This window comes from Poecile atricapillus, chromosome W (genome assembly GCF_030490865.1).
Source record: "Poecile atricapillus isolate bPoeAtr1 chromosome W, bPoeAtr1.hap1, whole genome shotgun sequence".
Lineage (NCBI taxonomy): Eukaryota > Metazoa > Chordata > Aves > Passeriformes > Paridae > Poecile > Poecile atricapillus.
In genome coordinates, this window is record NC_081288.1 from 53,948,208 (window position 1) to 53,974,254 (window position 26,047).

The 26,047-nt window shown below is 37.8% G+C and overlaps 1 protein-coding gene across 2 annotated transcripts in view; it reads left to right on the forward strand.

The window, feature by feature from the left end:
- Nucleotides 1-26,047, forward strand: part of LOC131591391 (cadherin-like and PC-esterase domain-containing protein 1) — a 148,168-nt gene that overhangs the window by 51,119 nt on the left and 71,002 nt on the right. For both annotated transcript variants that reach the window (XM_058862020.1, XM_058862019.1), the window contains 8 exons: nt 11,410-11,552; nt 12,910-12,982; nt 14,529-14,696; nt 15,679-15,783; nt 16,810-16,979; nt 21,613-21,680; nt 21,995-22,039; nt 23,901-24,087. In XM_058862020.1, coding sequence (XP_058718003.1) covers nt 11,410-11,552; nt 12,910-12,982; nt 14,529-14,696; nt 15,679-15,783; nt 16,810-16,979; nt 21,613-21,680; nt 21,995-22,039; nt 23,901-24,087 — 959 coding nt within the window. The remainder of the gene's footprint in view (nt 1-11,409; nt 11,553-12,909; nt 12,983-14,528; nt 14,697-15,678; nt 15,784-16,809; nt 16,980-21,612; nt 21,681-21,994; nt 22,040-23,900; nt 24,088-26,047) is intronic.

The following is a 26,047-nucleotide window of genomic DNA, read 5'->3' on the forward strand; positions in this document are numbered from 1 at the left end:
TCTTAGAGAACATGCCAAATTCTCGATTGCCAAAATTAGGTGAGTTGAATCTACTTCTCTCTTGCCCCCAACTTAAACTATGGAAATCCATAGAGATATATTACTTTGTCATGTATTTTCCTCTGTTTAGATTTGTGAAGAGTAATGGTCACTTACTTTCAAATCCTGGGATTCAGTTTTGGTCTATGTTTATTAAAATAGCACAATATCCAGCAGCATCACTGTTGCAGCTCAAGTAGGACTATGTTAAGGGCTAGTAGTCATTACTTATTTTGATTTGGCTCTGAAAAACAATTCCCACTGGGGGAAGTCTGCTGAACAGGGTGCCAGCCTCCATTTACAGAGCACTTTGGCAGCTGAAGAAGCAATAAAAATGATAGATGGAACTAGCAGTGCATCTATAGGGGTTCCAATCTGTTTAATGCTGTTGTGGTGTTATGCCTTCCATAGCTTCAGGCAAACTCATCAAAATGGTGAAAAAAACCCCAAAAGATAGGCACCTTTCGTGAAAGAAAACACATCTGTAGTGATGTAGATATTGACATGCAAATTAACAAAATGATGGAAAATGGGGTGTGTAAGGCTGCCTTTCAGCACAGTGTGCCCTGCCCTGTAAAGATCATGGAAGGGGGCAGAGAACTTCCAGGAGAAGTGAGACACTGGGAATTCATAAAGTGGCTAGAAAGCACTACTGGGAAAATCACATAGAGGGTCTGTATTTGATTCAGAGGAGCTGGCAGGTCACCCATCAGAAAGGTCTTGGGAGAAGATACGAATTCAGCCATTGATATCCTTTGTTAAGAGATTTTGTCAAATTTCTCAAAAACTTCATGCAGCCCTCCATCAGTTGCCAGTGTGGCATACAATTCCAGGAGATTCATCCCTCCCAAAGTAGTCAGTGGAGCAATGCATACTTGTAGCAGCCAAGGAGCCTGGTCCAGAAATCTCCTAAGCTTCCAGCTTCTGCCAGCTCTGTGTAGGATGGAAACTGCCACACTTTGAAGCTTCAACCTCTCAACATAGAGACAGAATCTCCAAGACCTGTTTTTCCACTGATTGACAGAATACCCAACGGGGACTAAATAAGCCTAGAGGGAAGACTTTGGTCTGGAAAAATTTGCCAGTGTTTTTCCATAACTGACTAAGTTGTCTTTTTTAATATATATTTTTTTAATGCAAATTTCAATTATCTGCTTTCAGTAACATTATACCATAATTTAGAGACCTCCTCAGTGTGTATGGTCCTCTGGTCAGGAAATTTTTTCTCATACCAATATAATTACAACATTTTTAATGAGAAATTCATCCACATTTATGGTTAACTTTGTTTTGCTATCACAAACTCAGTATGTTAAGTATGTTCAAAATTTGATCTCCCATGTACAACAATGCCTTATGGTTGCTAGGAGTTACTAGAATGTGGGAAATATGAAAGGGAGATTTAAAAGAACAACTGGAGATGGGGTAGCTATATGATATCAATGATTGAGAGAAACTGTGTAAAGAAAAAACAGGAGGTTCATTAAATAATACTGCATTCCCCACTGCCTTTTGGTTATTAAACTATTGCAAATGATTTTTGCAATGCATATTTGCTTTTTATCGTCATAGTGGCATGGCTTCAGAATGATTCCTTGAATAACCATTGGTCAAATGGCAGTTCAGGAAGAGTTCAAGTGAGTTTTGCTCACCAGCTGACAGGCTTTCTCTGGATTATACATATTTCAGTATTTCATTTCAGAAAGCAAAAGAAGGTAAATCCTGAGCTGTCATGAGGATTTTGTGTGCAGTCAAAGGGTAACAAAAGTGCGGCTCCAGATTTGAGCCCAGCATGGGAAGATACAAGAGATGCAGGGAAGAAAATGGCTTTCTTCTACACAGATGTTTAGATATGAGGCTTGTGTAATAGCCGTATTTCTTTGAGGAGAGTTGGAAACTGCTTATTTAGACAATCTGTGTGTTGAAAAAATATTGATAAAATAGAAGCTTTGTATTTTTCATATTGTACCAATAAAGAGAAGCATCTCTGTCAATGTATGCAATAATTCCTTTTGTGTTAATCGACATTATATGTGTGTATTTAGAAGAATGGTGACCCCTGAATAATTATCTCTTTTATAGAAACCAGTGTGCAAACCAGTAGTTTATGATTAATTATTTCAAGGCTTAACACACTGCTTTCTTTGCCCTGCCATTAACCTTTCTCAACCTGATTCCCGTGCTTTATGAAGGGATGCACTTTTGTAGACAGAAGTACCACATCCTGCATTATCAGGGGAGGTTCTTCTGTGCTGTCAGCAACTTCCCGTGGCCCCTGCTATGGCTCATCATCCTTTTGCTCATCCAAAATAGACAGGTGCCTCCTGGACTTGAATTCCTTGACTGGTGTTCTTGCATAACTCTTGATGTGCTCGGATGAAACTGTTCTTAAGTAATTTTCCAGTCAGGAAGTGCAGTAAGTATAATTTATTAAAGCAGTGCTATGATGTGAATCAATGTAACTGGCACTGAAACTCTCTTTGTGTATTATGCATTTGGAAATTTGAGTAAAGAATTTTTATTTTTTTTTTTTTTGACTTTACATACATGCAAATAAAATTGGACCCTCACCTTTACAGGAAATCAGTCTTTTAATATGACAGGCTGGTCTGGTTTTGAGCCAAGCGTGGTGGAAATTAAGTTGCAGTATCGCCGTCAAGTGGCCAGCTTTGGTACTACTTGAGTATTAGCCACACATTTAAAGTGAGATAGAATGCAAACATACATATAGATAAAGAGCAAAATTCTTGCAAACAGCTGAAGGGCTTGGGATTTTTTTGCTTTATGTTTATTTATTTGTTTTTTAATTTCATATCGTTTCCCTGTCACTTACAGGAGCAAACACACAAGAAAAATTACCATCAATTCTTAATCAATTAGATTGCAGGGTTATTTGGGACTAAATTAAATTTGCTCTTTAGGTTCTGTTAGAATGCTGTAATGCTCTTCTTTCTGGGAAACTGAACAAATAATACAAATGCCATCTCTGTTTTCTCTCCTTTTGGTATCTATAATTTCTCTTTTCATTGATATAAGAACAGAAGGCTTTTCTGGACTGGGGGACATCAAAGACATGCTTAGTCTGATACTCCATTTGTGGCAGTCAAGAGAGCATCATGAAACTGTGTAACAGGACAAACATAAAGTGGTAATGGTCCCTAGGCAGATTCTATCTATTTCTGGTAACCTGCGGGGTTAGAAACACAAAACTGGAAGTGTAATGAATATATGTCTTGATGTTTAATAAGCTCCAGTGGGCTTTTATGCATACAATTCTCTCCTAGATTTTTAAATTTATGAATGCTTTTGGTCTTAGCAATGCCTTCAAACAATGATACTGTACAGATTATTTACATGTTCCTTGAGAAAGAGTATTTGTTTGCTTTAAAACTACATCAAAGTCAAATATGACTTGATTTCATATCCTGAATTCTCATCTTAAAACAAAGAATAAGAAATTCTTCCTTCTTTGTCTTCTTCATCTGTGTCAACCTGTTCATGCGGTGCACAAATAAAATTCTTTCTTGAGTTCTTTTCTGCTTTTCTCATTCTGAATATTCCTTATTTAGCCAAGTAAGAGCTTGAGACTGATTGTCCTCTACAACATGTGGATATGTCATAAGTTTTTACACTATTATCCTGGCTCTTAGCTCTCTGGTGTTTTTCCAGTTCACATATCCTCTTGCTTTGGCTGTTTAATCCAGTCAGCTCTCTAAGCATGCCCTTCTGTGGCTTCCAGCTTTCCTGGACCTGCCTCCTATTATCCTCATTCTCCTCATCTTTCCTTTTTTTTTGAATTCCAGCTTCCGTTAGTCAAGCTGATACACTTTTGGCTCTCACAGCAACCTGGGAAATACTGTTAATAATAGTAATAACCATTACTTTTCCACTAAAATGTCAGAGCTGAGTTAGGAAACCATTCTTAGTTCAGTCTCAGTCAAAAGGCTGAATTTCATGGTAGTTGAAGCTGGTGAGTGGCTTTTTGCTTTTGGACTTAGTCTTAAGAGCAAGAAGCTTTAGAGAAAAGAAACCTTTCTCAGATGGCCTTTTCTTCTCCATGTAATTAAGTTATAAAAGTGTTAAGGGTCAAGATGTCAGGGTTTTTGTGAACAATTTTTTTTTCTGGACAATTTAATATCTTTTTTAAAAACTTTTGTAATGAAAAATATATAAAGATGTGGGAAATCTACTGTTAAAAATAGCTGGATACTAATGTGGTTTCCCCTTTCATCAAGTGCCATGTTAGAGCTGCAGAGATAGGGCACATCATAACAATAAATCAGGAGTGGAATAAACAGATTTACCTGAAGCTAATGCGATAAACTTATGATAAATTACTGAACTGTTTTCTCTGTTTTTATTCTGGAACCACTGGTACATGGCTCATGAGTACATTTTTCTTCCATTACATGGCCTTTGACTATCTTTATGCCCTCTGGTCAGTGGAAAGGTCTACCTGTGCTAGCAGAAAATATAGAACATAGCTTTATTGCTAAGTATGCTTCTTCCTTGCCTTCTGTGTGGAATTAGTTTTTATTCTTTTAGACATGTTAGATATTTAGATACTTCCATACATATAATCAAGGAGATTCTTGTTTGTGTGTAAAAGAGTATTTTTATGCCTATGAACAACTACTTATGCCCAAAAGTATTTGGACCTGGTGAAGAAATTTCACCAAAGAGAGATCCAGTAAAAAGAATGAATGTACAAAAGTGAACTGAGAGAATGGAGCCTATATTGAAAGTTTTTAGTGATTTATTGAATTTATTCAAGCTATTTTCAAGAAGAGGCAATTACTGTAAGACCACGAGAGCATGAAGATCCAGCTGATCAGAAAGAGTGCAACAGCTCCAGTGCACAGCAGAACAATCTGGAGAGGATGCCCTTTGCTACTTCAAAAAGGGTAATTTCTTGAAACCGAAGGTCATGCTTTCACCACTCAGACATAAACCTTACTTTCAACTCTTATCCTGATAACTTTTTCTGCCATGTCATTTTGAGGGCTACAACTAGGAACCAGCAAGATCTTTCAAAACTGATTAATAGAAATTATCTAAAGTAGGATGTTCTAAATCCCAAAATGTAAACGTCAAAATTGCATTGAATTGCTCAGTAGTGGTCTCTTTTCTTCTACCTCCTTGCCTCTAAGGTAGATTCAGAGCTCATCTATGTCTCTAAAGGGGAGTTACTGTTACAGGAAAAAACATAGGAGTTCACACTGGTTAAACAACTGTTTAGTTGTTTAGTGTCTCAGTTAAGTGTCTAACTGATGATGTACAATCAACTGGCAACCAGTAATTATAATATACCTTCTATCAATTTCAGTAACAGAAGAGATAAATCATTATACCAGATGCTTAAAACTCTTCATTTAACATTGCACATTCCTAAACATCCTTCTGTAAATACTCTTGGGAACTCTAGGGATATCTGCTCATTCACCCATGTTTATCCAGTCTCCATCTCACAGGCAACACAGATTACACAGTCCTGCTCTCCTGGGATGCAGTTTCCCTTCTTTTGTGCATCTCTGCTTGGAGAAGAGGGAGCCCCTGCTCTGTGGTGGCCATTTCACATGTACCTATGCAGGACCTGTGCCCATCCTTACATCTCAGTATTCCCTGAAATCTAGGCAGAAGCTGTGGTGCCAGCAGGCTGATTTGTGGCAGTGCCTGACCAGGTTTTGGCTCCTGTTCTCTCCACCCTGAGTCTCTTCCATGATGCAAATTTTCATGCTCCTTTTCTATTATTTCCCAAACTGACTACTCCTTTGTTTCAAAAGTCACTTTGTCATTTCCTGATTACTGTTTAACCTTGCTGATGGTCACATTCCTCTTTATCATGGTAAATCTGGTCAAACATCATCCCAGACAGTTCTGTGTATTCTAGACACACAGGTGGTATTGTCTGTGGGCAGGCTGTATGAGCACTCCAGTGACAGATGTCCTGTCTTCAGTGTCTCACTTAGATTCCCCAGGGGAACCAAGCAACTTTAGATTGCAATTAATGTCACTGTTTTGAGACATCTGCTTTAGGATGGCATAAATTATGCTCTTCAAGCATCTGTGTTCTGCAGTGAGGTGTAAGAGGAACCTAGATGTTTAGCTTGTACATAGACATAAGCCATGTAGTTTTGTAGTGTGGGATTCCTCCACATTACTGACACCTGAGTGACTTGTCTTCATGTGAGCTGTGTCTCTGAACACCTGTTGCAGTCAACACAGATCTAATCAGTGCAGTCAGTAAAGGAAGGTGTTCTAATTTTGCATTTATGGCCATTAATGTTAGTTAAGGAAATGTTAGTTAATGTTAGTTAAGGAAAATCTTTGTTTCATTAGAAGGCAGGATTGTTTACTATCCTATGAGGAGCTAGAAGGCAACCTCAGAAAGATCACTACAGTTTGATTTTGTACTCTTTCTCAGGGCTATCCTCAGCTGACCATTCAGGTAACTGCCCCAGGCTGCTCCAGCAGCTCTCCTAAGAAGTTAATTTGCAGAAAAATTGCCCAAGAAAAATTTTCTTGAGGGAGTTACTACAGTCATCATAACATTCGTCCCAGTGAGTGCCACACTCTTCCACTCTTCTTCAGGCTCCACGACTCCGTGCATGAAATCTGCAAATGAGAATTCCTTTGTCAATTAAATTGCATTTTTTTAAATTGTCAGACCTTTACCTGATGATTCAGTGTATTTTTGAGGAGCAAGAGGGATTTATATCATTGAGATTATAAGGCTAATTTTAATGACTGCAGATTTTAAAAACTGGATGTCAACATGGGTTAAAAAAAGCATCATAAAATTAATATTGAGTTGGCCTTTTTTTTTTTCCCAGTAGCTTTTCCTAAAGCAAGAAGTTATTGGGCAATGAAAGGTCAATGAGTTTAAATTAATCTAAAGAGTATTTCTAGTTCATTCTGCCTTTACAGAAAATCTGTACTTGATCCATGTAACTTGACTGCATTTCCGCACTTCTGTAAGGCATTACATAAATATTTGGAACATATCTCCAACTGTATGAGTCCAGTATCTGGATGAACACCTCCAAGCTTCTAAAAAGTCTTGCAATTCTGTATATAATGGAGTCATTGAATAAAATAAATGTGCATGTCTGCATTTAGTCTTACAGTCTACTAAAATTTAAACCCTATTCTTGTGTTTAAAAATTAGCCAGCCAGAGGTCAGCTTTGTCCCAGAATAGGTTCCTGCAATTGCTAGCAGTATTTCCTATTCTGTCCTCATTAAATTGTTTGGAGCTTCTGTTAATCACACTCTATCAATGGTGAAGGTGAATCTTGTTGGACAGACAGTCAGTTTCCTTTGAAAGTGAGAGGATCGGCATCAGTGGTGGTCACTTGAAGAAACCTTCAGCTCTTTAGTATTTTGCAGTTGAACATAGATATTTATATAATTTTATCCACTCAGAAAAACCTGAGGTTGCTGCAGATTTTCACATGTTATCACCCTTAATCCATACACTTTAAATTTTTCCTGTCTGTTCCTACTGTTGTAAATCCTGTGGAATCTGTTGGAGTCAAACCTAACCTGAACTTGTTTAAATAGGATTCTTTTATGAATTGGAATTTAACCTGAGTTTCATTAAAACCTAAGTATTTATCTCATCTCTATTGGCCCTGAACCAGCCTGACTAAATATTTATTTTCACCATTGGTTTAGAGTAAACATTGGTCTCAAACCTGATATCCTCCAATGAGAACCTGTTGAGCAATATTTCTTTTCTAGGCTGGCTAAGGAGGGCTGTAACTAAAATGCAATTTCTTGGGGATGCCAGTTCTATTTTAATGCCTGTTCTGGTGGCAACAGTTGACTATTATAGCTAACAGCATGCTCTGATTACCAGCAGGGCAAGCTAGCCTGTCCTCATCAATTGTTACTAGAAATGTATGCATTCTGTATCCTTTGTGTTAAAGTGCTTGGGAATTAATGGTGAGGGTGGAAATGAGCTAATGGTGCTCTTGCTCTTCCTTCCAGTAATCCCCATCTCTCCTTATAAAACTCTTCAGCTCCTTTTATTCCCTGTGCAGCACAGTAGACCATCTTCTCACTTATTCCTTCAATACCCACTGGAGATTTCGGAAGTTAGAGAAAAGGTGCAAGTCAGAGTAGTGGGAATGTAAGTTGTGCACAGAATCTGGCAGAGGTGCTGGAAATAATTTCAAAATTCAGAGAAACCACCTTGGTGAGATGAGCCTTCATTTTAACTTTCTTTATTTACCTGAACAGTTTAATTAACTGCTTTTGTCCTGAACAAGGAGCTGAAGTAGAACAATTTCACTTTAAGGTGAATCTGAATCAGAATTGATTTGAAAAATGTGGAGCTTCTTGTTCTTAATCTTTGTACCACTCTGTGGGAGAAACACAACTTTGGTGGTCTTAGACTTTGGGAAACAAGAACTTCTCAGACTGTTTTGGAGATGAAATAGAACGTGATGTGCAGAGCTGCATAATCTCTAAATAATGCATCTGGGACTCCTTTACCCCATAGGCTCATGGAACTGCAGTACACATGGAAAACATTTTACAGTATAGAAATACAGTGTGATTTAATTCAAGATTTCAGTATCATGCAAATATCCAAAGAACAGAGTTGAGGAGTGCAACCTTTGCTTCACCATTTCCTGCTGTCAGAAGTTTAATTTTATAACTTCAGCCATATATATCATTGTCATTTTTTCCCTACTGGCATTTCAAATCGCTTTGCTAAAAAGATGAAAAAAAGTCCCAGGCACTATAAACCTTCAGCAAAGATCTGTGCATGGGTTACAATACTTTTAGTCAGTAAAACTTGGAAAGGCAACCACTTGTTGAAATGAGAACAGAGGTGATAAGAACAGAAAGGCAAACAGACCAAATTCCTACCATTCAGTTATTTACCAGCACAACTGGATGGAGTTAGTGAAATGGAAGAGAGCAAAAAGCAGAGGAGGATCAATGTTAGCTGCATACTTAAGTATCTCCCATGGCTGGCTGTTAGCAATGTTACAGTATTTTTTAGAAAGGAAAATAAAAAGTGCTTATTACATTTAACTGCAATATGGTCCCTGAAGAAACTGAAAGCCATTCATCTGTGCCAGTGCAGACCAGTGTGCTTGAAAGTATTCATGCTCACAAGGGGAGACTTGGAGACTCCAAAACTGTCCAAAAAACTCTGTGAACTAGGGTGGAGAGAAGTATGCTATAAGTTCTGGTGTCAGCACAGTGAATGCATCATAGCACATCAGGAACTAGCGGTGTATGCAGAGATCCATACTGGGTCTTTACCTGTTCAACATCTTTGTTAAATGTCTGGATGATTGAGCAGACTGTATACTCAGCAAGTTTGCTGATGACAGAAAACTGGGAGGAGTGGCTGATACAGCAGATGATGATCCTGCCATCCGAAAGGATCTCAGCAGACTGGAGATAGGGGCTGACAAGGACCTCATGCAACTCAACATGGGGAATTGCAAAGTCCTACACCTGGGAAGGAAGAGCCTCAGGCACCAGCACCTGCTGGAGGTCAGCAGCTGGAAAACAGCTTTGCAGAAAAGGGTCTAGGACATCTAGCTGACCATCAGCCAGAAGCCTGCCCTTGTGGCACACCTTGAGTACTGTGTCCAGTTCTACATTCTCCGATACAAGAGGCATATGGAGAAAGTCCAGGGCTGGGGAGGAGTGTGTGGGGGGGTGGGGTGGGTAGGGGCAATGAGGTGATTAAGAGTCTTCAGCATTCCTTATATGACGAAATGCTGAAAGAGCTGGGACTATTTAGCCTGGAGAAGCTTCTCAGAGGCCAGAGGGATGTCATCAAAGTGTATGAATAGCTGAGGGAGGCTTTAAAGAAGACAAAGTCCCTTTTCAGTGGTGCCTAGTGACAGAAAAGGAGGCCATGGGCACAAGCTGAAACATGACATGCTCCTTCTGAGCATCAGGAAACACTTTTACTTAGAGTGTGACCAAGAACTGGCATGGGTTTCCCGGAGAAGTTGTGGATGTCTTTATCCTTGGAGGTATTCAAAAGCTTTCTGGACACAATTCTGGGCAACTGACTGTAGATGACCCTGCTTAAGCAGGGGGGTTGGACCACATGATCTCCAGAGCTCCTTGTGGTTCTGTCATCATGTTTAGGAGCCAAAATATCACATTAAATTTTGTTGTGGACTTTCACCAAGGCCCACGCTTGGGTAACCCATCTGCCGTGGATATATGTTCATGATTATAGCAGTCCAAGGCAGATAGAGAGGTGCCAAGCATACCAGTCCTCAGGAGGGTTGTCTACAGAAGCCTACATGCTTCCATCATGTTACCCCACTGGGGCATGTATAAGTGGGTGATAATAGAAAATATATACTGGCATTTCTAAATAAATGTAGTAGTGAAATTTCCAATCAGAAAATTTTCCTTTTCTTAGTGTTAATATAAAATGTTTTCTGCATATACTTTACATGCTTTATTTCTGAAGGTAGTATTTTTTGCTATGTGAAAGTGACTCTTTGGTAATATAGTACTACTATATTATCTAACAGTTTTACATAGTTCAGACCTTAATTGGGTTCTGTGCTGTATGATAACTTCAATGGAAATTCAAAGGTACCCCTTTCTTAGACCGAGGACTCTGATATTACAAAACCTGCCTATGTCCCACTCTTCATGGGTCTCTGTGCTGCTCCAGTTGTTTCCCTGAATCTCTGTCTGAGGTGATGATAGGCGTGAATTTGCATGAGTGATGAAAGCACCTGAAGACAGTGCTGTGCAGGCCAGCAAACAGGCCTTTGGTGGGGATTCATGAGTCTGAAAACCTCAGAATATTCAGAGTTCCGTCAAAACACAGGCTGCAGTGGCTGATCATTTTTCCAACATCTTTCTTCTATATTCTATTTAAAGCTTGTTGACCAGGGGTAAGGATTTGTAGTGAAGGTCAAGGGGGACATAAATGAGATAATAATAAAATAATAATAGTCTCTAAAAATATATAAATATATTATATAATATAAATATAATAAATAATGTTTTCTAATAAAAGAGAAGGCTTTTACTTTGAGTGTGCTGTTACCCACTGATGAAGATACAAGCATTTGTGAGTTTGTTTGCCTAGAACCAGTGACAGCAAAGTGTTTTATCAAATTAAGCTTAGATTCTGAGCAATATTTCTTAAAACTGTTAATAAAGATTTTGTTTCTGATATACTTATTTGTAAATAAAAAGTCATTCTATATTAGTGTGCTGTGTGAAGCTTTTCATTCTACTTCATTGTACAAATGAATAAGAATTGAAGGTGATATTCCAAGGCAATTTTTATCAGCCTTTTAATTAATGATTTTAAGCACTGATTTACTGTAAATGCTCAAAAATATATGTATTCTCTTTCACAGCTGAAAAGTTTTTTTGAGATATTCTTCAGAAACAGTTCTCCCCAACAAGCCTTCAACAACATGAAGGAGGCTATAAACAAACTTCTACTTATAACTGAGGTCTTCAGCAAATCATCTGCCTCAGGACCAAATTCTTTCAATCGGTAAGTGACTTGCAGTAGTCATTGTAATTCTAGTGTGAAGATAGCTCCTTAGAACAGAATAAATAATGCAGAGGATACAAGAATCTTAAAAATTCCCATCTATTTCATACTTCTTTGTAAAGTAAGGACATGCTGCATTTAAGGAGTACAGCTCTTCAATATCCACAGTGTTTCTAGTTTGTGAAAAGGTTATGATGAATACTTAGGACCAGATGCTGTCCTAATGAAGTGTTTCAGGCAGCACAAATGAATAGAAATCACGCACAATTGGGCTAGTCCTAACGTGTATAAAGTTGTATTTCCTTTCAGTGAGCATTCTGTCATATGTCAAATAGTTAATGCTAGAGTAGCCCAGATTGTTTAGAGCTGGCTCTGGCAGGCAATCTGAACAAGAGACACTGTAAAACACTTTATAAAGTGTATGTTATGAAATATACCTAGGCACTAACAGTCACATTTCTGTGTGTAGTCACTACTATTAGTGTTACAGTTCTTACACATAAATCAACCTCCATTATGTAATATTTTTACTAAATAAAGTTAATATTTGTTCTATTTATGTTATGCCCCATCCCTGACATTTTTATGATAAGTACTAAATAAGTTACTATTTATTAAATGTATGTGTTTAAGCTATTTTGAGAACCAGGTGTTTTAGTAGCAGTAATGTAAAGCTCATTATTTGACTTACACAAGTTGGAATAAAGCTTATATTGTGAGTGGAGAGGGTAGCAAGGAGGGGAGGAGTGTAATGGGGATGAAGCTATTTTGACAGCAGTCCAAAATCTCTTTTTTACCAATGAAGTGGACTCTCTTGTTTGTGTAACACAAGACTTGCTTATAACTCCTGGCCTATGTCTCCAAACATCCCCATAGGTGCAGCAGAGCTCTTTGGCTTCAGTGAGCCTGGAGTGTTTCACCATCTCTTCCCCTCCAAATGTCTTCAAGGCTTTTGCAGGGGCTCATTCACTCTCTTCCAAAGGCATTTCTTCCTTCACCACAATTCACCTCCCTTTCTGTCAATCATTAAAAACACTTTCATATAGCACTATTTTCACCACCTCACAATCTGACTCCTTCCATGTTTAATGCTGCTTAGAAATTTATTTAGTCTCTATCACATGTTGGTTTGTGACCCATCTGTGTTTGTTTTCCTGCATGTGTTCTGTGGACTTGAGTGTGTATTGAATTTTGCTGTGTACAGGGACATGGTTCAATGGTGGACTTGGCAGTGCTAGGTTTATGATTGGAAACCATAATCTTAAAGGTCTTTTCCAACCTAAATTATTTAATGAGTCTATATTTCACAAGAGTACCTAACCTTACTGAAACTGATTTCTTTCATATTGTATTTCAGATGCAGCCAGTGTTTTCAAATGCTAACCTTTGACATTGGATTCAGCATGTCCATACATCCAGTAGTTCTTAAGGTGAGAAAATTGCACAAATTAATGCCTGACTCAAAAAAATTACACCCAGAAGAACACAGCAGAAAACTCTCTTTGATAGGTACCCTCAAATGTCTAAGAAATGTACCAATACTTTAATATTAATTTTGGCTCATTGTGGAGAGTTTCTGTAGAAGAAACCAGTTTTCAAGAGTCAGAGTTCCTGTGATGAAATTCACCAGACCATCAAAATGTGCAAACTTTTCAGTTTACATTAAAGGACTAATTATTATCCCAAATGAGTATCAATGAAATAAAATCCATATGAAGCATTGCAGGAAAGTGGAGTTAGGTTTAAATGTGACAGAACAAAGATGAATGGAGGAAGTTAAAAAAAACACAATTGGCTTTTAATACAAATTAAAGTTCTCCATAAATTGGATTGTACTTCTTCATTTCATTACCTGCTTTGACCTCCACTGTGGTGCCTTCTTCCTGGATGATCCACAAGGCTCTTAAAACCAAGGAAATGAGACCTGTGCCAGTTTTTGTACCACTCCTGCCTCAGAACAACCTGTCCTGAAACTATTATTGTACTGCTTTCCAGCTGTTCTCATTACCTCATGTTCATACACATAACTATGCATATGCCTAAGTATGTAAAAGTTTCTTTGTATTTATGACATACAAATATTAACAAAAATTACTTAATATATTCCCACTTAAAATCTGTTCAAGTGTCTGGTAATTACGGTGCAGTCAATCTCTGCATTCTTTAAACACAAAGGAAAAATGCACATATGAAAGGAAGTTTGCAGAATTTAAAAAGTCCACAAAGACAGTATTTTTAATTAGTCTGAGAAGACTTTTTTTAGCTAGTATAAGAAATGTGGTATATCATAACAATTCAGTATTTGTATACTAGGCTGTAATAAAATTATCCCAGATGAGCTTAAAAAACTAAATATAAAATATAATGTTTACCTACCTGTATAGAAGTTTCAACCATTATCCATAAATTTATAGTAAATCAGTAAGATTTAGTAGTTTCTTCTGAAAAAACAAATGGCTCTAGAAGATAGCTCTTGATAATTAATGCAACATTAACTTTGAATATTATAACCTGAAAATTATAGTATGCACAAAACCTATTCAGATTCATGCTATATTTGTGTTTATGCCAAAACAATAATTTAGTCATATTTCATAACCATGAATTTGTTCATTGTCTTTACATATGGTAAAACTTATACTTTCATCCGTAGTAACAGATGTTCTGTAGTAACCCTTAGCATGAGTTTTTCAAGAGATATGTTAACATATAACCTGACATTTTATATTTTTAATCACATTTCAAATCATATATGGAAAAAAAGCTTTTCACATGTGTCTGCAATACTGCACTCTTTCCACTGGAGGGCAGCAAACATTGTGGTATGGAGTTAATGTGGTGCAGCATTTGCTGTTTTGTAGTCCTGTCAGTTTGTGTTGTTACTACCTTTTCTGAAAGTTCCAGTTTAGTATTTATTGCTATAAGAAGACTGGAATCTTTATTCAAAGTGTATTTTTTTTATATTTTTTCCAACAGGTGCATGAAAACTTTGACTTTCAAGTTGAAAATGAATCAACTATTCAGGACCAAATTTCCAAAGAACTTCTTTTTGAAGATACATTCAAATTTCTCTTATCAAATGAATCTTCAACATCCAGTTTCATAGAAGCTTTGCAAAAAATATATGGATCATCTGTGAGCAAGGTAGTTCATTCCAACTCTTTCTCATTATTATTTAAAAATATTTAATTTTAAATTGTATGCTTCTGAAATTGTAGGTGCCAACTGATAGAATGAAGAATTTATTTAATCAAAACCATCTTTGATTGTATTCTGGGGAGTAAAACTGTAATTATATTGAACAATTGAGTTTTCTTTTGTAAAAATTCTACTCTCAAATTATGTCATTTTCCAAAATACTGTGCTTGAAAGATATATTCAAAGCTTTAAAAAAAAATACCACTATTTTTTTTAAATGGTCTTTTTTTAGTATACAGATTTATGTGTTTTCACAATTTCATCCAGAATGGGTTAACTCATGCATGGAGATCCATGAGCATCAGAATTAAATTTTGTTTCTTACAACTTTATGTCTTATTCTCAATGCAAAATCCAGATCCAGGGTTTTGGGTTTTTTGGGGTTTTTTTGGGTTTTGTTTTGTTTTGTTTTGTTTTTTGCATTTATAGAATCTAGCATACATTTTGCTTCACTAGTGAAAACCATTTCTGACAAACTGAGATCTCTTTCAGCAGTATTTCTCTCAGTCTGGGAATTTTTAAGGATGCATTTCTGAGAAGTCCCCTGCTTGAAAGACATACAGAGACTCAATTAACCAGGAAACTTCTGCCTCTTGGACAGATGTGGCTAAAATAGGGTCATGGGTTCTAAATTTATGTCAGGATAAAGTAGAAAGCTGCAGACATCTAGACATGTAGTGATATGATTACCTAGCCTATGTTCCAGAGACTAGTGGTTTCTATGGGTTGGTTTCTACTCAAAACTAGGGCATAGTCTGCTTTACTCTAGACAGAAAAATGGGATGAGCTATCAAGGAGCTGGCTGGCTGAGGTTAGGGCTAGTTGAGAGCTGCTGTAACTTTTTCCTATGATCAATGAAGGGATTGGGGTCTAATGAAAGCACATTGCTTTTGTGATTTCAGTAGACATTCTGCCCTTTCCTTCACAGGATGGAACATACAACAGAGAAGATGAGCAGTGTTTCTCTTTGGAACAGATAAATTCAATTATTACTTTCATAAAGGAGCTGAAGAGTCTTGGACAATTTGAGCTGGTAAAGTAAATAGGGTTTTGTTTTATTGGATATATATCTATAAAGTAAATCTCCTAACATTTCTCCTTCGTTATCATTCTCTGCTGTCTTTGGCATATGTAATTAGGCTGGATGGGCAGGGAAGCAAGGAGATAGAGGTAACACTGATTTTACTTTGGTGGATCATTTGAATTTAATTTAAAATAGATAAAGAAACAACAGAGTATTTGAGCTGAGCTTCCACTGAAAACGACAGCTAAGCAGAAACAGAGACCAGACAATGGAAGGAAAGGAAAAGAATGAAAACAATGTAAATGACTAATGAGGTGATAAGAAAATAGAATGATAAAAAAGCAAAGAAGGAAGGACTAGAGAACGTACAATACTGAGATCATTACCAGAGAGTAGATCTACATGAAAAAGTGGAAAGAAAAAAAAAAAAAGCAGGTAGAATATGTTATGTTTTCTTCTTCATGCTTTGAGGTAATTTTTGGAGAAGAACTTGGAGGAATAACGATCAGTGTCTGTGAGTAGGCATAGTTAATGAGGAAAATGGTGGGTATTCAGAAAATAAAGGATCTGCAACTGAATCTTTTCTTCAGAAAGTATGCATGATATCAGGGTTTCTCTGAGACTTCCTGGATGAGTATCCAGGATGGAGACTTTCTGAAGAAGCATTGAGTCTAGTAGATCTGGAATTCATAGAATTATTGGAGTCGGAAGGGGCCCGAAGGATCATCAAGTCCAACTCTTATGTGAGTGGCCAATACAGGGATTGAACTTGTAACCTTGGCATTATTAGCTTCACACTCTGACCAGCTGAGCTAACCTCAGGGCCAGCTCAGAGGCAGAGAAGAACTTCCTCATCAGTACTGGTAATCCTGATTTGCAAGGCTGGGCATGACAGTCCTTTTCTAAGCATATGGGAAAGAACATTAATATATAATCAATTCTATGCTGTATATACTGTCTTCTGATCATTTGTCATATCTTGGCACTCTACAAATATCATACTGTGTTGTCTCAAATCAGTGTCTCTCTTCTCAGCTTTTCCCTTCTTCTGCACCCAAGATCCAAATGTTGCTGCACGACCTTTATCGAATGGTAGACCCAATGAGACGGCTTAATTCAGTCCTGACTGTGCATTGGTTGCTTTCCAGTGTCCTTCAACAGTTCCAGTTCATGACTAAAGAGGCACATACAAATCTTTCAGAGTGGTAAGATAACTATTATATGTGTTAAGGGTAGTTTCTCAAGTTACATAATTTCAGTATCTCCAGTGAGTGTCATAAAACTTTATCCTTCAGTAGATGTAAGTGTGCTTGCAACCCTTGAGATGGAGGTCGATCATCCCATATGGAGCTCTGTCAGCCATTCTGCCATTAGAACTGTAGCTAGGTTTCTAAACAGAGCAGGGTTTGTTTATCTAATATGAAGGACTCTGGATCGAAAATTAATCAGAACTATCAGAATATTTTCAAGAAAGATTAATTAGGTACATTTTTTTTCTAAACAACTGTAAACTCTAAATTAGGAGCATTTCCCAAGGTTAAGACTATCTTAATTTATGCACCAATAAACAGCAAAACAGTAAAGAAAATATAAAATTTCAGGCGAAGGGTTTTCCAAAAGAATTAATAATTTTTATTGGCTCCAAATTTTCTGTCCAAAAAAAGACAGGTCAGAGAGCATAATATTCTGAGAACCACATTTTAACTCCTTGTGAAAAGATGGAAAAAAATGCTGTAATTACAAGGTTAGATGCACTGACCTTTTGGTAAGAAGTTTTAACTTTCATGAGGAGAGAAGGAGGAAAGGAAGGACAGAACAAGGGAAAAAGGGACGGGGAGGCAGGGAGGCAGGCAGGAAGGAAGGCAGGCAGGAAGGCAGGAAGGAAGGAAGGAAACTTATAGTATTTATAAAATATTCCAAAATGTGTTTTCTGTTTTCATTATTATCTCTTAGCTAATGATGTTTCATATACATGTATGCTATACTAGCTACTGGCATTTATGATTTACAAAGAAGGACTTGGGAAGAGGGTATTAGACAGTATGTTCCATTCCACTGAGTCTCAAGATGAATGCGTGAATGATATTAGTTTGTACATTTTGCTGGGAGAATGCTGTAGTGAGTATATAAGGCATCTGTAAGATTTCTTAAGCTTTAATTTTGTTCCTCATTGAATTGGGCATGAGGGCATGACTTTCAGCAAATAAATAATTATCTGTGTGTTTATTTGCTTTACTGTAAAGGGGAGCTTATACTTTATCACTGTACTAGGTAAATGTTTATTAGTGTTTTAAATATACGCAGTTCCATGAAAGTGCTAAATTATTGTTCTTACTGCCGACTTCAATCACTCCAATCACTCCATGAGAAGTAACTCAAAGATGCAGCTGCTTGCATTCATATGTAAGCCCTTGCCCTTTTGCAGAAATATTTAGGTTTGTATATCAAAGCATACCAGCCTTTAGCAGCTTTCTCTTCTAATCTAAGCTGTGCCACTCACTCACTTTGAGCAAACCCCTTGGCCTCTTTTTTTTTCCTTCAAGCTCAACATTATTGTATGTGTATAAATGTGTAGAAGTACCATGACCTTTCTCCAGGCCATAGGCCAGTCTGCTTCTTTGCTCTGTATTTTTCTGCAGTGGCTAAACTAATAATACCATTCATTCATTCACTGTATAAAAAAACATGTCTTTTGACATTTCTAAATCAGAATCTTCCTTCTTTAGCTACATGCATGTGAGGTTTATGCATGTGTCAGATATGCATGTGATTATACTTAATTGCAGGGAGGAAAGAGCTTAGTTGTACTTACTCCCCAAATAACTCAGGTATGCATTCTCTTTGAGCTTTTATTAAGCTTTTTTTTTTTTTTTTCCCAGCTTTGATAAGTTTGTATATCAGAACACTTTTCCTGAATTTCTTCAGTTAAGGCCAGGTTGTTTAATTGATTAATTTAACAGTTCTTATTTCTCTGACTGTGGAAAACTGGTATTTCCATTTATCAAATCTAGCGATTGCATAATTGACAGAGAAGAAATATATGGGAAAAATAGTGACTTCTGAGTGAGGTCTTGTACAGTTACTTTGTTCACTGATCATGACTCCATAAGATGAAGGCAGGATATAAGGATATAAAGATGTTTCCTAGTTTACATATTTTAACTCATTGCATAGACCATCAGAGCTATATTACTATTGCTACTGTCAATTCTTTGCCTTTCTTGATTGCTGAATCAGAGATTCCTAAAGAACAGGTTCACAGTCAATAGTTTGTGATGTACACATTGGGAATCTTTTGAAAGGTACATTCACAAGCATGTGCTCACCAAGAGTACTGACATACAGACATTAGTTTCATTAAAGCTAACTGCGAAGTGTGTAGGCAAAGACCACATCTGTACTTGACGCCTCCAAGACACTTACGTAAATAGGAGGCCACTCAAATAGATTAAGGTCCTTTCTTGAGTAACAGCATGGGAAAGAAAGGAGTCTGCAAAGTCCTCTGAATTAGGAGGAGCTTCATAACCGCATCATATCTCAGTCCTCTGATTGCAAGGAACTTGGACAAAGGAAAGCTTCATGGTGTTGATGATTAGAAAGCTCAGGCTGCAGTAGAGATAAATCACTGAACCATAGAGTCATTTATATTGGACAGGTGCCCCTCATCCTATCACTTATTATGTGGGAGAATGACTCCACCTGGCTGCAATCTTGTCTCAGGGAGTTGTAGAGAGCGATAAAGTCTCTTCTGAGCCTCTTTTCCTGCAGACTAAATACCCTCACCTCACTGAGCCACTCCTCATAAGGCTTGTGCTTCAGCCCCTTCCCCTACTTCATTACCCTTTTCTGGACATGCTCCAGTACCTCAACGTATTTCATGCAATGAGAAGCCAAAACTGAACATAAGATTTCAAGGTGTGGCGTCACCAGTGCTGAGTACAGGGGGACAATCACTGCCGCAGTCCTGCTGGCTGTATTACAATCTATCTTTCTCTAATGTGATTTCTAAATATTTCATGTTGCTACAATGCTGCAATCAGATATAGTTCCTGTAAGTCTCTTGATGCTGTCTGATGTTAATTGCAGTCTCTACAGATTTGATATTCATACAGGTCATGCTGTTCCTTTGTAAGCAGGGACCTTGCAGTTGTGGTGGCAGCCACACTCCTGAGGTGTTCTCTGACTAAACCAAAGTCTGTCATTTCATAGAGTTAAGACATGTTGCTTTCACTGTAAAACAGGGTTTGGGACCAGGCAAGCAAAAAGGAACAGCTGAGAGAAAAAATGTGTTTTGTTCAGGCACCAGATGTACTAAGTGAAGCTGAGTCCCCAGGCAGGTGCGAAGGAGAGCTACTTTATTGCAAAAACCAGGCCTTTTTAAGCAGCCAGGCCTTTATCAGTTACACAGTTTTAAATCATGGCAAACATAATCCAACCAACCACCATAACCCACAACGTGAACACGTAATGGTTATAGAACTTGTTTTTCTACCTCTAATTCAGCTGAGTCACTTTCCCATAGTCCTCTTCTACTTAGCTGAAGTAGCAGGCTTGAGCCATGATTTTACAAGGGTAGCAAGGCCCTAATATAAGGGTCTTTAAGTCTTTACCTATATGCAACAGTATTTGACAGACTTTAGTTGTTACTTCCTTGACAAGCATAAGGAGGGGTGCAAAATTACTTACAACTTGGAAAGCAAGCCCTCCAAGAGTTTAAGTGCCTCCTTTGAAGAAGGTGATGAATTTGCATGAAATTAGGCTGGCGTCTAGACACTGCAAGCTCAGAACTACGTTTTCTTGCACACACAAAGACACAGATCTGCCAGCTGCTTCTTTCCTTATCTCATTGAGTTAATGCAGGAATCTGTTTTATCACTGGACAGTTTTTTATCACTGCACAGTTTACCTTTTTACATGATTGACCTCAATACTGCTTTCAGAAGCTCCTGTTGAAACATCAGTGATGGATAATTGCACAGAACAATATTGCCACCTCCCTTCCTTGACACAAACAGTGGCTTTGTGTCCTTTGAAATCCAAACCGCAGTATCCAGGAAGAAGCTGCATTACAAGAACTAAAGGAAACACTAGGAGGAAAACCAGTGAAAGCTTCAAGAAATGCTAATGGACCTCCGACCACGTCTTATCAGCCAGAGGGTTGGATTGAAGACAGGCCTACTCCCCTTTTTCTACCATGCTACCAAAATTGTACTTGAAAGAAAAAATCTGCAGAGTTCACAATATGGGCACCACTGATATGTTGATTATTTGTTGCAACTGATTTGTCTTTTTTTCACAGAGAATTTACACGCACGCACACACACACACACACACACAGAGGATTTTTTTTTCATTTGCAAACAAAGCAAAACACATAGAGGTTCCATTTTAGAAGTTCATGCTAATGTCAGTGCAGATAATGCCCTGGAGATTATCTTTATTTTTATCTTTACATGCCTTTATTTTTATTTAATTATTTTTGAACAAAGTCTAACTTTAATCTCAAGTGTATGCAAAAAAATCTATCATAGAAGCAGGTAAAAGATATGGCTTGGTTTATTTTCTTCTTGGCTATATCCACTCTTCCTTTCCCCAGCAATGCAACTGTGTTTTGGAATTTATTTCTTTTTTTTTCTATTGATGTGATGTGCTGCCATGCATTATGGAATGTGTGTTTTCTGTTACGTTCACTCAGGAAATATCTCTAACGATGGAAATATGAATTCAGAAGGTTCACTTTTCTGTGGAGAATACTAAAATACTGAATTTTTTGCAAAATATTTCATTGTTTCTGTTCCTTACATTCATACAGAAATATGTCTGCTATTGAATTGACAGGCAACTTTCTCAAGAAAATATGAGTCCTAAGCAGAATGTTCCTTCTGACTTCAGAAAGAACCATGAAGGTAAGGGTTCAGAGTAAGGTCTTTCATACACAGTATGTTTTTCCTATTTATATTATGTCTGGTAATGTGTGGATTTAGATCACATTGCCTTGCATTCCAGCTGGAAAGTCTTAGCTTACTACATATAAAAGTTCCTTATCTTATGTAAATTGCTACATGGAGCCCATGATCAGCATTTGCAAGCCTAAAGATCTTGCACTGTAAAGAATAAAAATACAATGTGTCTCTTAAAAGTAAAAGATGGTTGCTTCTCCAGTAGGACAGTAATCAAGGTGAGAACAGAAAATTATTAGCTGTTTCTGTTTATCTTTCAGCATTGCATTATTCCAGTAAGACTGGAGAAAGACAATGCAGTTATGGTAAGTAAAGGTTTTTCTAGACCACAAAGGGGAAAAAAAATCTTAAAAAAATGTCTTGGGTTTCTCTACATAATTGCTAAGTGAATAGAGTATCTGTAGGCTTTTACTGAGAAAAAAAAAGAGGATTTTTAAATAGCAAGAATGTTTATAAAGCACTCAATAAATGGGCTATTTTGTTAAATAAGCCTCAAAACCAAAATTAAACGTTGCTGTATGTCCATATTAATGTCAGTATTCCAGCACTCATTGATCCCTTGTCAGAGTTCAATAGACTTTTGCTCCCCTCTTTCCAATAACCTCAGCATACATTTGTTCTTGTGGAAAAATCTTTAAACTTGTCTGGAGTTTAATAAGCTTTTTTTAAAGCTTTATCTTCAGCTCGATAATGGAGTATTAAGGAGCTGCTTAAGAGATGAGGAGTTTTTCTAAAATATCTGTTTGTAGGAATATTTAAAATGTTTTGAAATACCTGTAAAGATGAAAAATATGTTTTTCTTTGGTGGTAGCAATGCTTTCTGCTGCCTTCCTTATTCCCAAATTATCTGAGGGGCACGTTTGTAAATGTGAAGCCGTTTCCCTATGGTGGGAAGGTTTTGCTACACATTGAGCCTCATGTCCCCTCTGTTGCTGATCTCATGCTGGCTCCAGGACCTATTGTTGTGCCAGATAGAGGCCAGAAATACTCCTGGGCTGGCTGATTGGCATCACCATTCTAATTGCATGATCCTTTATTTTAAAAATACCTCAATTAATTTTACTATGAAATTCTTCCTCATTTTTAAGCTAGTAGTGGGACAACATTTCTAAGTAAGGCATATAGAATATGAAGAAATATTTATATTCATCTGTAGAGATTTTCAAAGTGCCTTCTGTGTGTCAATGTGTAAACTCTATCCCCTACAAAACTAGCCCAAATTCTGTTCTTCTGTTGGAATGTCTTCCCTTAAATTTTAATCCATGCAAAAGTGTTCTCAAATTGCCCCATTTTGGCTCTCAGGGTGGATACTTCAAATTAGAAATAAAAATATTTGCCTCATTTTTGACCCTTTTAAGCCACAAGATTTTGTTAGATATTAGAGTAATTTCCTATCTAATATTTTCTCAAGTACCCACTTTAAAACATGTACTAATGAATATATGTGTAAAGCAGTTTTGAATGTATTATACTGTAAATCCGAATCCAATAGGCTGGATTAAAATATTTTTTGTAAGTAGGTTGCCAACAAATAATTATTCTCATGAGTAATTTGGCAAACTATAAAATAAAGGACACATTTGAGCAAATAGGATTTGATTGTTGAGATTTCATACACAGGAAAGGAGCTGGAATTTGTTGATATAGGAATTTTAATAAAACATTCTTCCAGCTGTACTGCAAATGACCCCATGGGTCTTGATATCTCCATGTGACTTGTTCTTATGAACAATAAGAATACTCTTATGTCTAACTTATTTTCATTTTAATTGGAAATTACACTTGTACATAAACCCTTACACGGCCTGGTACCTAAGCAAGTTATGAATTTTGGCCTACCTCTTCTTTAAGTTTCAGTTAACTAGAGACAGATCTCCCAGACTTAATCCTTCCATTTTCAAAGGCTTACCCTGGCTTTGAGTTTTGTGACTAGGACTAAAGTGATTGGACACTGAATGTTTAAAATCCCTCCAAGGCCTGCAGATTTCTCTCAAGTGCCATTACAAACTCCATTAAAACTTTGCAGCAGGATTATGAATCTCAAAGTCATTAGGCATTAAATATCTTGCCACTGTACGTGGTACCAATCTGCCAGAAGTTGCATGTTGTTCCAAAATGTTCATACATTTCACAATGTTTTTTTTCTTTGATGCCTTCTTGGAACAGATAAAGATACCCTATCTCATATCAGACAGATCTTCACCAGTCCACTGCTGGACTTGAATCCGCAGTTTAACCCAAAGATCAGAGAATACTATGCAGAAGTGCCATTTGACATGGTGACAGTGAAGATAGGAGCAGAACCCTCTAACTGTCAATGCCATGTACACCTCGATGACAAGAATGGACCAAGGTATGAGCAACAAACTATGAGTGTAAAAACTTAATTTTGGAAGTATTGGAATTTTTTTTAATTGGGAATTTTTTAGTTTCCAAAAACCCAGGACACAAATAGATTAGTCACAGGAAAGTCAGAGGGAGTTCAACACTGAGAAACTTGTATTTATTTTCAGTGTCCTGAAGGCAATGGTAATATGTTGTTCTCAAGCCATAATTAACTCTATCTTAATGGAGTGTACAGCTCCAGTATCTCATCCAGCTTCTGTAGTCACTGACAGCATCAAAGCTGGGTGGGAAGAGACTATCACTATACTGCACACAGTAGATGACAGGAAATTTGAGCTTTTGTATCCAGGTGTTAATTTTGCACAGTGCCCTGATCTGCTGCCCTGCTGGTCTTGATATGTTTACATGGGTCAAAATAGGGCAGCTGGCTTCAAAAGAAGAAATAAGTTGAAGTTTACTAACTCAGAATGATACATTTTTGTCATAGTTGTATTGTAGGGGATTGTCATAGAATCACAGAAGTCACATCGGAAAGACCCTTAAGATCATCGTGTCCAGCTGTTAACCCAGCATTGCCAAGCCCACCACTAAACATATCCCTAAGTGTCACATCTACACAGCTTTTAAATTGCTCTCAAAATGTTGACATAGCTGCTTCCCTGGGCAGCCTGTTCCAATGCTTGACAACCCTTTCAGTGAAGAAATTTTTCCTAATATCAAACCTAAACCTCCCCTGGTGCAACTTGAAGCTATTTCCTTTTGTCCTCTCACTTGGGAGAGGAGACTGACCCCCACCTTCTACAACCTCCTGTCCAGCAGTTGTCAAGAGTGACATGGTCTCCCCTCAGCCTTCTTTTCTTCAGAATAGATACCCCTGGCTCCCTCAGCCACCTCTCACCAGACTTGTGCTCCAGTACCTTCACCTTGCTTCCTTCCTTCTCTGGATGTGCTCCAGCCACTCAATGTCTTTCTTGTAGTGAGGGGCGCAAAACTGAACACAGGATTTGAGGTGTGGCCTCACCAGTGCCAAGTACATGGGGGCAATCATTGCCCTGGTCCTGCTAGCCACATTATTCTTATCCTGACACAGGACAGAATGCCATTGACCTTTTTGGCCACCTGGGCACATGCTGGGTCATGTTCAGCAGCTCTTGACCAGCACCCTCAGGTCCTTTTCTACCAGGTATCTTTGCAGCCACTTTGTCCGCAGCCTGTAGCTCTGCCTGCTCTGTGACCCAAGTGCAGGACCTGGAATTTGTCCTTGTTGAACCTATCCACCTGGCCTCAGCCTTTGCATCCAGCCTATCTAGATCCCTCTGAAGATCCTTTTTTCTCTCCATTAGATCAACACTCCCACCCAACTTAGTGTCATCTGCAAACTGACTGACGGTGCCCTCAGTCTCCATGTCCATGTGATTGGCTTGGCCATACAGCCGGTTTTTTATACAGCAAAATATATGTGAAAATAAGGTGTGAGCAGCCAGTTTTCTTCAGAAGAATGCTTTGGGAAACAGTGCCAAGGGCTTCACTAAAGTGTAGGTAGGCAACAGGCACAGACTTTCTCTCATCCACTAAGTGGGTCACCTTGTCATCCACAAGGGTCCCAGCTTATGTGATCTTTTAGAGAACTATAAAGCTGGACGATAGAGGAGAGAGCAGTCATCACTAAACATCGTGTTTGAGCACTGACCCACAATAAACCGTGATGTTTAATTGCTCCTATGAACCCTGGCACAATTTTTGCTTTCCCAACTAGCTCTGACAGAGACAACAGCATTTACCAGGGGAAATACCAATAGGTATTTTGGGTATGACGTGGTTTTAAGGTTGTGAGGAATAAACTGTTTATTTATCTGGGTCAGGTACCTCAGAACCAGAGAACTGGCTAATTTACATACTAGCCATTAGTGAGTAGATAAATGGGAGAACAGGGACAGTGATTTACTTGGGAAGAAAAATTCTTAACC